Source organism: Neoarius graeffei, chromosome 15 (assembly GCF_027579695.1).
Source record: "Neoarius graeffei isolate fNeoGra1 chromosome 15, fNeoGra1.pri, whole genome shotgun sequence".
Classification (NCBI taxonomy): Eukaryota; Metazoa; Chordata; class Actinopteri; order Siluriformes; family Ariidae; genus Neoarius; species Neoarius graeffei.
In genome coordinates this window covers 52265182-52278257 of record NC_083583.1, presented here as the reverse complement: position 1 = coordinate 52278257, position 13076 = coordinate 52265182, and the positions used below count along the sequence as shown (strand labels likewise).

The window sequence follows — 13076 nt, the reverse complement described above, 5'->3', positions numbered from 1 at the left end:
CGACAACGCGGACAGATACTGGCAAGAGCGTATAGATGAGGCGAGGCGCATAAGGCTTCAGAAATTCTCGTAATTCGTAATTCTTCTCCTTCCGGGTTTGCGGTGTTTACAGATCCCAGCGCGCTCGCGGGGCGTGTGTGGGCATGTGAGGACACTCCTCCTCACCAATCAGTGCACAGGGGAGTGTCTGCTCTCGCCCCCAACCTCACTCGGCACGGCTTGGCTTGCTTCAGCCCCACTCCAAAACGGTGCGAGTTTTAGGGGCTAAGCAGGGCTGAAACGAGCTGAGTCGTGCTGGTTTTTGGTAGTCGAAACGCGAGCCGTGTCGGGCTGAAGTGAGCTGAAGCGAGCTGAAGTGAGCTGAAAAAGGGTAGTGGAAAAGGGCCATTTGTGAACCCTTTAGAATGTTCTATATTTCTGCATAAATATGACCTAAAACATCATCAGATTTTCACACAAGTCCTAAAAGTAGATAAAGAGAACCCAGTTAAACAAATGAGACAAAAATATTATACTTGGTCATTTATTTATTGAGGAAAATGATCCAACATTACATATCTGTGAGTGGCAAAAGTATGTGAACCTTTGCTTTCAGTATCTGGTGTGACCCCCTTGTGCAGCAATAACTGCAACTAAACATTTTCGGTAACAGTTGATCAGTCCTGCACACCGGCTTGGAGGAATTTTAGCCCATTCCTCCGTACAGAACAGCTTCAACTCTGGGATGTTGGTGGGTTTCCTCACATGAACTGCTCGCTTCAGGTCCTTCCACAACATTTCAATTGGATTAAGGTCAGGACTTTGACTTGGCCATTCAAAAACATTAACTTTGTTCTTCTTTAACCATTCTTTGGTAGAACGACTTGTGTGCTTAGGGTCGTTCTCTTGCTGCATGACCCACCGTCTCTTGAGATTCAATTCATGGACAGATGTCCTGACATTTTCCTTTAGAATTCGCTGGTGTAATTCAGAATTCATTGTTCTATCAATGATGGCAAGCCGTCCTGGCCCAGATGCAGCAAAACAGGCCCAAATCATGATGCTACCACCACCATGTTTCACAGATGGGATAAGGTTCTTATGCTGGAATGCAGTGTTTTCCTTTCTCCAAACATAATGCTTCTCATTTAAACCAAAAAGTTCTATTTTGGTCTCATCTGTCCACAAAACATTTTTCCAATAGCCTTCTGGCTTGTCCACATGATCTTTAGCAAACTGCAGATGAGCAGCAATGTTGTTTTTGGAGAGCAGTGGCTTTCTCCTTGTAACCCTGCCATGCATCCCATTGTTGTTCAGTGTTCTCCTGATGGTGGACTCATGAACATTGAAATTACCCAATGTGAGAGGCCTTCAGTTGCTTAGAAGTTACCCTGGGGTCCTTTGTGATCTTGCCGACTATTACACACCTTGCTCTTGGAGTGATCTTTGCTGGTCAACCACTCCTGGGGAGGGTAACAATGGTCTTGAATTTCCTCCATTTGTACACAATCTGTCTGACTGTGGATTGGTGGAGTCCAAACTCTTTAGAGATGGTTTTGTAACCTTTTCCAGCCTGATGAGCATCAACAACAATTTTTCTGAGGTCCTCAGAAATCTCCTTTGTTCATGCCATGATACACTTCCACAAACATGTGTTGTGAAGATCAGACTTTGATAGAGCCCTGTTCTTTAAATAAAACAGGGTGCCCACTCTCACCTGATTTGTCATCCCATTGAAAACACCTGACTCTAATTTCACCTTCAAATTAACTGCTAATCCTAGAGGTTCACATAGTTTTGCCACTCACAGATATGTAATATTGGATAATTTTCCTCAATTAATAAATGACCAAGTATAATATTTTTGTCTCATTTGTTTAAGGGCAATTCCATGTAAATGTCAACCTCACCATGCAAAAATAAAGCAACATGTAATACATCAAAACCACTCCCAGAGATATCACCTAGGCCTGTATTTTACAGATGTGAATAAGTTGAACCAATTTGTAACCAACCTAATATGTCACTGTCAGTCTTTCTTTCTTATAATGTAAAACCCAAGCTAAAATCAACTTTGATCATGTACAATTCTATATTATTGCCACAAGCCACAGAAATGTATGCTAAAATCCAAAAAACAGCAAAACAATAGCCATCCTAAATATTATTTAAGAACTTTGATAGTTTTAGCTGATATTTAGAGAGTTTTTCAAAGGGTTATGGTGGCTAAATTGCTGATTTTCTAAACATATGCCATGTCTATTTCAGATGCGTCACATCCATAACGGAATTATGTCACATCCATAACGCTGATTTTTTTTCTTCCTAGATTCTGCTTGAAATAGAAAATATTTTAAACAAAGGCTTTTTTTATTTTCAGCTAAGACTCCTTTATTAAATGCATGCCTGCATTTGGATATTATGTTTGCAATTTCACAGAGTTTGATGAATGTGTAGTCACCCTGGAAATGGGGTATTTTTTCCGTCACATCCATAACGCATGTCTTTTTTGGCATTTTCTAGAGTTCTAAATGTACTATGGGAATTCTTTTTTTCCCATGACTTCTCCAATATGAGAGGTCTTAAAAATATACAACAAATTTTAAAATGCTGGAAAGGAATAAAAATTAAATAGGTCAGTTGTTGCCATTTTGAGTCCAAATGTCACATCCATAACGCTGGAATTGCTCTTAACTGGGTTCTCTTGATCTACTTTTAGGACTTGTGTGAAAATCTGATGTTGTTTTAGGTCATATTTATGCAGAAATACAGAAAATTCTAAAGGGTTCACAAACTTTCAAGCACCACTGTACGTATTTTGTGCATTAGTTTACTAAATAAAATCAATCAACCAACCAATCAATCAACAGCGCTGTGCGTGACATATGCAAATTAGATGTGATTACGTATCATGTGATGTAATTATACAAACTAGCGACTTTTATGAGAACCATTAGAAACTTCTGGATTTATTTATTTACTTATTAATCAACCAACCAATCAACAGCACTGTACATGACATATGCAAATTAGATGTGGTTACATATCGTGTGACGTAATTATACAAACTAGCGACTTTTAAGAGAACCATAAGAAGCGTCTGGATTTATTCATTAATCAACCAACCAATCAACAGCGCTGTACGTGACATATGCAAATTAGATGTGGTTACGTATCGTGTGACGTAATTATACAAACTGGCGACTTTTAGGAGAACCATAAGAAGCGTCTGGATTTATTCATTAATCAACCAACCAATCAACAGCGCTGTACGTGACATATGCAAATTAGATGTGGTTACGTATCGTGTGACGTAATTATACAAACTGGCGACTTTTAGGAGAACCTTAAGAAACTTCTGGATTTATTTATTTATCAATCAACAGCGCTGTACATGGTGTATGCAAATTAGATGTAGTTATGTCTTGTGTGACGAAATGATGCAAACTAGCGACTTTTAGGAGAACCAGAAGAAACTTCTGGATTTATTTATTTATCTATCTATCAACCAATCAACAGTGCTCTACATGACGTATGCAAATTAGACGTGGTTACGTATCATGTGACGTAATTATACAAACTAGCGACTTTTAGGAGAACCATTAGAAACCTCTGGATTTATTTTTTTATTCATCAATCAATCAACCAACCAATCAACAGCACAGTACATGATGTATGCAAATTAGACATGGTTATGTCTCGTGTGACGTAATGATGCAAACTAGCGACTCTTAGGGGAACCATTAGAAACTTCTGGATTTATTTATTTATTTATTAATTAACAGCGCTGTACATGACATATGAAAATTAGATGTGGTTATGTATCCTGTGATGTAATTATACAAACTAGCGACTTTTAGGAGAACCATTAGAAACTTCTGGATTATCTATCTATCAATCAACAGCGCTGTAAGTGATGTATGAAAATTAGACGAGGTTATGTATCGTGTGATGTAATTATACAAACTAGTGACTTTTAGGAGAACCATTAGAAACTTCTGGATCTATCTATCTATCTATCTATCTATCTATCTATCTATCTATCTATCTATCTATCTATCTACCAACCAACAGGGCTGTGCATGACGTATGCAAATTAGACGTGGTTATGTCTTGTGTGACATAATGATGCAATCTAGCGACTTTTAGGAGAACCAAAAGAAACTTCAGGATTTGTTTATTTATTAATCAACCAATCAATCAACAGCGTTGTACGTGACGTATGCAAATTACATGTGTTTATGCATCATGTGACGTAATTATACAAACTAGCGACTTTTAGGAGAACCATTAGAAACTTCTGGATCTATCTATCTATCTATCTATCTATCTATCTATCTATCTATCTATCTATCTATCAACCAATCAACAGCGCTGTAAGTGACGTATGCAAATTAGACGTGGTTACGTATCGTGTGACGTAATTATACAAACTAGTGACTTCTTAGAGAACCATTAGAAACTTCTAGATTTATTTTTTTGTCAATCAACAGCGCTGTATGTGATGTATGCAAATTAGACGTGGTTACGTATCATGTGACGTAATTATACAAACTAGCGACTTTTAGGAGAACCATTAGAAACTTCTGGATTTGTTTATTTATTAATCAACCAACCAATCAACAGCACTGTACGTGACATATGCAAATTATATGTGGTTATGTATAGTGTGACGTAATTATACAAACTAGCGACTTTTAGGAGAACCATTCGAAACTTCTGGATTTATTTATTTATTTGTCAATCAACCAACAACGCTGTACATGACGTATGCAAATTAGACGTGGCTACGTATCATGCGACGTAATTATACAAATTCGCGACTTTTTAGAGAACCATTAGAAACTTCTGGATTTATTTATTCATTCATTCATCAACCAACCAACCAATCAACAGCGCTGTACTTGACGTATGCAAATCAGACGTGGTTACGTATCGTGTGACGTAATTATACAAACTAGCGACTTTTAGGAGAACCATTCGAAACTTCTGGATTTATTGATTTATTTGTCAATCAACAGCGCTGTAAGTGACGTATGCAAATTAGATGTGGTTATGTATTGTGTGACGTAATTATATAAACTAGCGACTTTTAGGAGAACCATTAGAAACTTCTGGATCTATCTATCTATCTATCTATCTATCTATCTATCTATCTATCTATCAACAGCGCTGTAGGTGACGTATGCAAATTAGACATGGTTATCTATCGTGTGACGTAATTATACAAACTAGCGACTTTTAGGAGAACCATTCGAAACTTCTGGATTTATTGATTTATTTGTCAATCAACCAACCAATCAACAGCGCTGTAAGTGACGTATGCAAATTAGATGTGGTTATGTATTGTGTGACGTAATTATATAAACTAGCGACTTTTAGGAGAACCATTAGAAACTTCTGGATCTATCTATCTATCTATCTATCTATCTATCTATCTATCTATCAACCAACCAACAGCGCTGTACGTGACGTATGCAAATTAGACATGGTTATCTATCGTGTGACGTAATTATACAAACTAGCGACTTTTAGGAGAACCATTCGAAACTTCTGGATTTATTTATTTATTTGTCAATCAACCAACAACGCTGTACGTGACATATGCAAATTAGACGTGGTTACGTATCATGTGATGTAATTATACAAATTCGCGACTTTTTAGAGAACCATTAGAAGCTTCTGGATTTATTTATTTATTTATTCATCAACCAACCACCCAATCAACAGCGCTGTACATGACGTATGCAAATCAGACGTGGTGACGTATCATGTGACGTAATTATACAAACTAGCGACTTTTAGGAGAACCATTCGAAACTTCTGGATTTATTGATTTATTTGTCAATCAACCAACCAATCAACAGCGCTGTAAGTGACGTATGCAAATTAGATGTGGTTATGTATTGTGTGACGTAATTATACAAACTAGCGACTTTTAGGAGAACCATTAGAAACTTCTGGATCTATCTATCTACCAACCAACACCGCTGTAAGTGACGTATGCAAATTAGATGTGGTTATGTATTGTGTGACGTAATTATACAAACTAGCGACTTTTAGGAGAACCATTAGAAACTTCTGGATCTATCTATCTACCAACCAACACCGCTGTAAGTGACGTATGCAAATTAGATGTGGTTATGTATTGTGTGACTTAATTATACAAACTAGCGACTTTTAGGAGAACCATTAGAAACTTCTGGATCTATCTATCTATCAATCAACCAACCAACCAACCAACCAACCAACCAACCAATCAACAGCGCTGTAAGTGACGTATGCAAATTAGACGTGGTTATGTATCATGTGACGTAATTATACAAACTAGCGACTTTTAGGAGAACCATTAGAAACTTCTGGATTTATTGATTTATTTGTCAATCAACCAACCAATCAACAGCGCTGTAAGTGACGTATGCAAATTAGATGTGGTTATGTATTGTGTGACGTAATTATACAAACTAGCGACTTTTAGGAGAACCATTAGAAACTTCTGGATCTATCTATCTACCAACCAACACCGCTGTAAGTGACGTATGCAAATTAGATGTGGTTATGTATTGTGTGACGTAATTATACAAACTAGCGACTTTTAGGAGAACCATTAGAAACTTCTGGATCTATCTATCTACCAACCAACACCGCTGTAAGTGACGTATGCAAATTAGATGTGGTTATGTATTGTGTGACTTAATTATACAAACTAGCGACTTTTAGGAGAACCATTAGAAACTTCTGGATCTATCTATCTATCAATCAACCAACCAACCAACCAACCAACCAATCAACAGCGCTGTAAGTGACGTATGCAAATTAGACGTGGTTATGTATCATGTGACGTAATTATACAAACTAGCGACTTTTAGGAGAACCATTAGAAACTTCTGGATTTGTTTATTTATTAATCAACCAACCAATCAACAGCACTGTACGTGACATATGCAAATTATATGTGGTTATGTATAGTGTGATGTAATTATACAAACTAGCGACTTTTAGGAGAACCATTAGAAACTTCTGGATTTATTTATTTGTCAATCAACCAACAACGCTGTACGTGATGTATGCAAATTAGACGTGGCTACGTATCATGTGACGTAATTATACAAATTCGCGACTTTTTAGAGAACCATTAGAAACTTCTGGATTTATTTATTTATTTATTCATTCATCAACCAACCAACCAATCAACAGCGCTGTACTTGACGTATGCAAATCAGACGTGGTTACGTTTCGTGTGACGTAATTATACAAACTAGCGACTTTTAGGAGAACCATTCGAAACTTCTGGATTTATTGATTTATTTGTAAATCAACAGCGCTGTAAGTGACGTATGCAAATTAGATGTGGTTATGTATTGTGTGACGTAATTATACAAACTAGCGACTTTTAGGAGAACCATTAGAAACTTCTGGATCTATCTATCTATCTATCTATCTATCTATCTATCTACCAACACCATTGTGCGTGACGTATGCAAATTAGACATGGTTATCTATCGTGTGACGTAATTATACAAACTAGCGACTTTTAGGAGAACCATTAGAAACTTCTGGATTTATTTATTAATCAACAGCGCTGTACGTGACATATGCAAATTACATGTGGTTATGTATGGTGTGACTTAATTATACAAACTAGCGACTTTTAGGAGAACCATTAGAAACTTCTGGATCTATCTATCTATCTATCTATCTATCTATCAACCAACCAACCAATCAACAGCGCTGTAAGTGACGTATGCAAATTAGACGTGTTTATGTATCATGTGACGTAATTATACAAACTAGCGACTTTTTAGAGAACCATTAGAAGCTTCTGGATTTATTGATTGATAAATAAATTAATAATATTATTATTATTTTACATTTAAACGACGCTGTTGAATGAGAGTGTACGGTGTGTTTGTGAAACCCGCGAGGTGAGATGGAGCTGGTGTGTAAAGTGATCTGAGCAGTGTGCTGAGGTCAGACCTGTGCGCCGCCAGTCCCGGGCTTTATTCGGTGTGTGTCTCCTCTCTCTGCTCTGCTGAATGCAGTCCCCAAGAGCAAGCATGCCTCCACTAGCCATAACGTTAGTCACTATCAGGTATTTCCCCGAAAACAGCGGCTTCCAGTAGAAAGATATCCGCACGAGTAAACCTTTACTTTGAGATATCATAGCTATAACCTCTTAAAATATTAAAACCCTACAACAAATCCACCTATACAAATAACTTACACCATAAAACAAACCGGGAACTATGTATTAAACACGGCTTGATATTGGTTAATGAAAGGTTCATTTTGCACACAGGAAACAGTCGTCTTCCTGAACTCTGATCAGGATTTCAAAATAAAAGTCTATTTAAAAGTTGATTATCGGTCAAAACAACTTGAAGGTAGTCTGTGCGACAGTCATTCAATGTAGTTCGAAAAGAACCAGATACGGGTTTATTTCGTAGAATTATTCTACCCCAATTTTTTTTAAAGTCTTGACATTTTGAGAATGAATGGTTCATTTTACAGAGAGGGAACCAGCTTTCAGTGATCAAGATTTCAAAATAAAATTCTTGTAACGGTTTTCATTGAGCATTTAAAGGGCGCACACAGAGAAAAATAAACACGCTGTGTCCGAAATCACTCACTATATAGTGGACTATATAGTGAGGTCGCCATTTTGTAGTGCTGTCCAAATGTATAGTGAGAATGATTACACCCTAGGGCGGCACGGTGGTGTAGTGGTTAGCACTGTCGCCTTGCAGCAAGAAGGTTCTGGGTTCGAGCTCAGTGGCCAGTGAGGGCCTTTCTGTGTGGAGTTTGCATGTTCTTCCCATGTCTGCGTGGGTTTCCTCTGGGTGCTCTGATTTCCCCCACAGTCCAAAGACATGCAGGTTAGGTTAACTGGTGACTCTAAATTGACCGTAGGTGTGAATGTGAGTGTGAATGCTTGTCTGTGTCTATATGTCAGTCCTGCGATGACCTGGCGACTTGTCCAGGGTGTACCCCGCCTTTCGCCCGTAGTCAGCTGGGATAGGCTCCAGCTTGCCTGTGACCCTGTAGAACAGGATAAACGGCTATAGATAATGGATGGATTACACCCTATATAGTGGACTCATAGTATCCCACAATGCACCGTGAAAAGTAATGTAAAATCAATGGCTGCTAACCAAGCAATATATCCCATCATGCATTGCAGTCACACTGAAAGAAAAGCTGTTTCATCTCATCTCATTATCTCTAGCCGCTGTATCCTTCTACAGGGTCGCAGGCAAGCTGGAGCCTATCCCAGCTGACTATGAGGGAAAGGCGGGGTACACCCTGGACAAGTCGCCAGGTCATCACAGGGCTGACGCATAGACACAGACAACCATTCACACTCACATTCACACCTACGGTCAATTTAGAGTCACCAGTTAACCTAACCTGCATGTCTTTGGACTGTGGGGGAAACCGGAGGAAACCCAGGCGGACACAGGGAGAACATGCAAACTCCGCACAGAAGGGCCCTCGCCGGCCACGGGGCTCGAACCTGGACCTTCTTGCTGTAAGGCGACAGCGCTAACCACTACACCACCGTGCCGCCAAGCTGTTTCATAAGGACTGGTAAATATTTTAAATTGAGTATAGCAGGAGTTTGTTTTTCCTTATGACAACAGGCATGAGACAAATTTAAGCCCAGCGCACACGGGCGACTTCTCGTCGCAAGCGTTTTGCGATTTTTGGATGCAAGTTTCGTCTCTCAGGTAGCTGCATGTGCACGTTATCTGCGACCAGTGGGCGCCTTGGGAAGGGGGATGCAAGTCACATGGAAATCACGTGACTACTTCACAGGTGGGGATTACCTTAGCCTTTGGAGGTGATTGCTTCATTATCGCAAAGACATACGCTGCGATATCTCTGCAACAAGTCAGTGACCGGCGATTTTTTTTGTCGCGGAATATCAAGCATGTGTGATATCTGCGATCTGTTGCAAGCAACAAAAAATCGGCATCACAAATATCCGCACATGAAGCAATTTTTCGCTTGCGTCAAAAAGTTGCACAACCAAGCGATGGAAAATTGCCTGTGTGCACCGGGCTTTATAAATTGTGGCGCAAAAATGGCAATGATATTGTAGTGTGTTGTGGGTGAATGAACAGAGGAAGAAACACATTATAAATGGACATTCAAGTACAATTAAAAATAGTAAGAGAATAGAAAATAAGCTAAAATAGAATAAGAGGTAGGGGCGGCACGGTGGTGTAGTGGTTAGCGCTGTCGCCTCACAGCAAGAAGGTCCGGGCTCGAGCCCCGTGGCCGACAAGGGCCTTTCTGTGTGGAGTATCTTGATTGGCTTGCTGCTCCTGATACTGTGATGGAAACGGATGTACAAAACATTGTTGGAAAATGGTGGCGTGCAAAGCCTAGGGTTGCAAAAATAATAAACATAAGGGAAAGCATTTTTTCTGTGTTCCATTGCTGACAACCGAACAACGTAAACGACTTGCTAAACAGTGGCTACACAACTTGGGAACAGTTTACAGTTTAGAAACAATCTCCTTTGGTAGAAATTCTGTTGTTTGCGAGGACCTTTTTGAGCCTGATTGCTTTAGAAGGAATCTGCAGGCCATGTTAGATTCAAACCTGATGATGTGCCAACAATATAACACCGTCCACGGAAAAGGGATTCGGGCCATGCAAGCCGATTAACTAGAACAGTATAGACAGTCAAACCTAATATATACATTTTGGTACTGCATAAAAGCAGAGCTCCCAGTGACTGTAAAATGTGTTAGTAAATAATCCCATGTTATTTTTTAAAAACCAAATTAAAAATAACTGCTAGATAAAACCCCATAAAGATACAAATTTCGTTGTCTGGTGGCCAAGTGTTTATGAGATACATTACCTTGCACTTACAATCAAGTTCCCTGTGGTCGCAAAAGCCATCAAAAATCAGGTCAATGCATTACCTTAAGTATATCTTAAGTGTGGAGCTCTGCTCTGCTATAAACTCGCACTCAGCTTCCAGCTGTCACTAGTCGATATTTAGACTTTATTGTGGCACTTTGCATGTCTATACCTGTATTCACACGTGATGGATAGATAGATAGATAGATAGATAGATAGATAGATAGATAGATAGATAGATAGATAGATAGATAGTTTTTATTGCTAGTATGGACACACATACATAAACACATGCACATATTGAGTTTCTTGTATGTATAAGAGGCAGCTTACAGTACCAATTTTTGAGCTCTCCATCTGGTGCTGTCCCTCTCACATCAGGCTACCATGCTATTTCCAATGCAGGCAGAGCCGTCCCATAGGCTGTGCGAACTGTGCAACTGCACAGGGCCTCGCGCCACTAGGGGGCCTCGCGCCTTAAATCTTGCTGTTTTTTTTTAAATTATTATTTTTTTAAATAAATACATTAGTTATGTATGATTTTGTATCAATGAGATGTCACATAAAAACAAACAAATAAAAAACAAATCCAAACAAAGCGAGTTTTTCATTGTCATTACGTAATGCGTCCTCACTGAAGATGGGAGAGGAGGAAAGTTAAAGTGGGGGAAAGTAAACATGTCGACGGCAAGAGAACGCGACCGATTTCGCAAGCACAAATCGGGTGCTGAGAAGAGGAAAAAATTTAAAAAGAAGGAGGAATTTCACAAGTTACTGCGGGGATCGCTGGATAAATTTATCAGTACTGCCAGTGATGCTGTGGCAGCAACTAGCATCTCCATCACGCACACCGACACTGTGGCAGAGCCGAGCGGGCTTCTACAACAGCAGGACGGGAACGCGCGCACTGAGGATGACGGTGAAGTCCAAGGTGAGGAAGGAGGATAATAAGTAGGCTAGCTGTGGTTGAGAAATATTTTATAATGAGGCTTGTGCCCGATTCAGTTGAGCTGGACCACACGATCAATTCTGTTTTTTTTTCTATTACAATCGATCAGAGTTTGCCCTGGAAGACGCGGTCCCGCCAACGCCTGATGAAGAGACTTAAATAATAAGTAAAATGAGTTGTGTATAGTTGTGATTAATAAATGTATATAATGAATGAAAAGTGTCCTAATCTGCTTGTTTAAAATGTCAAGATGCCAAAAATAAAGTGACTGAACTGACTTGATGTACTGTAGCCACTCGTTGCACAGTTGATTTTTTTTTCCTTTGAAATAAATAGCAAAAAGTCATAGCTGAGACTATGTGCATGATTATGCTGTATTATTCTACTTGATAAAACGTATTGCAGCGAGATTATGCGTGCAATAGAACTAGAATAGTTGCATCCGTGTGACTGTTATTCATGCGCAATTACGCATCCATGTCAAAGATTAGGGCCTCGCATTTCAAGTTCGCACAGGGCCTCGCACCCCCCCTGCGACGGCCCTGAATGCAGGCTTGTGTTCAACATACGTTTCCATACCAGGTTTATCCGTGAAATAATTAAATGACTGTGCCTGTATTATATCACATAAAAATGTGTGCTCTTTACAACAAAGACATTCAGTGTCAGTTTTCCGCTTCACACACTTTCTACATCAGCACTAGATAGCTGCCAAATCCTTTTTCCTTCCTGACTTTGAATTTGCAAAGCACCACCGATTTCATCATTACAATCATCTGATGATTCTCTGCTGAAAACATTTCCCAGATGCTGATCGTCCTTTATTCCGAGGTTCATACAGATATCCGGTTTCTCCGCTGTCCATAGTGACTTGAAGATAACTTTTTTTCATCTGACTAAATCCAGGCTAACAAGTATGTTTACATCAGCTACACTTAACTTCCTGGCTATCAACGAGTTGATATCACATCCTGGGCACCATATTGGTTGCCCATGTACAGTAAAGCTTGACGTGTTTTTGGACTTTTAAGCTCTTAAAGCTACTTACGAGAGCTAATCATGTCGCTGCACTTGTGTGCATTATTATAAATGGGGCTTGTACTATTGATATCGATCATGTTTAAATGCTGTACAGATACCCTGTAATTAAGGTGAACACAAGACTACTACAGGATGAGTCATCAAAAAAAAGTCTTCCCAGAAGTGACAAACTATAAAACTAACAAGAAGATCTCCAAAACTATTTTCTTTTTCTAGATGTACGGTTGTATTG

General features: G+C 39.1%; 1 protein-coding gene across 1 annotated transcript in view; it reads right to left on the bottom strand.

The window, feature by feature from the left end:
* The window catches only part of mpv17l2 (MPV17 mitochondrial inner membrane protein like 2), a 33491-nt gene extending 25194 nt beyond the window's left edge, over positions 1 to 8297 (bottom strand). Inside the window, exon 1 of the mRNA XM_060940560.1 lies at positions 7957 to 8297. Coding sequence (XP_060796543.1) covers positions 7957 to 8143 — 187 coding nt within the window. The 5' untranslated portion in view covers positions 8144 to 8297. The remainder of the gene's footprint in view (positions 1 to 7956) is intronic.
* Positions 8298 to 13076: the final 4779 nt, after the last annotated feature.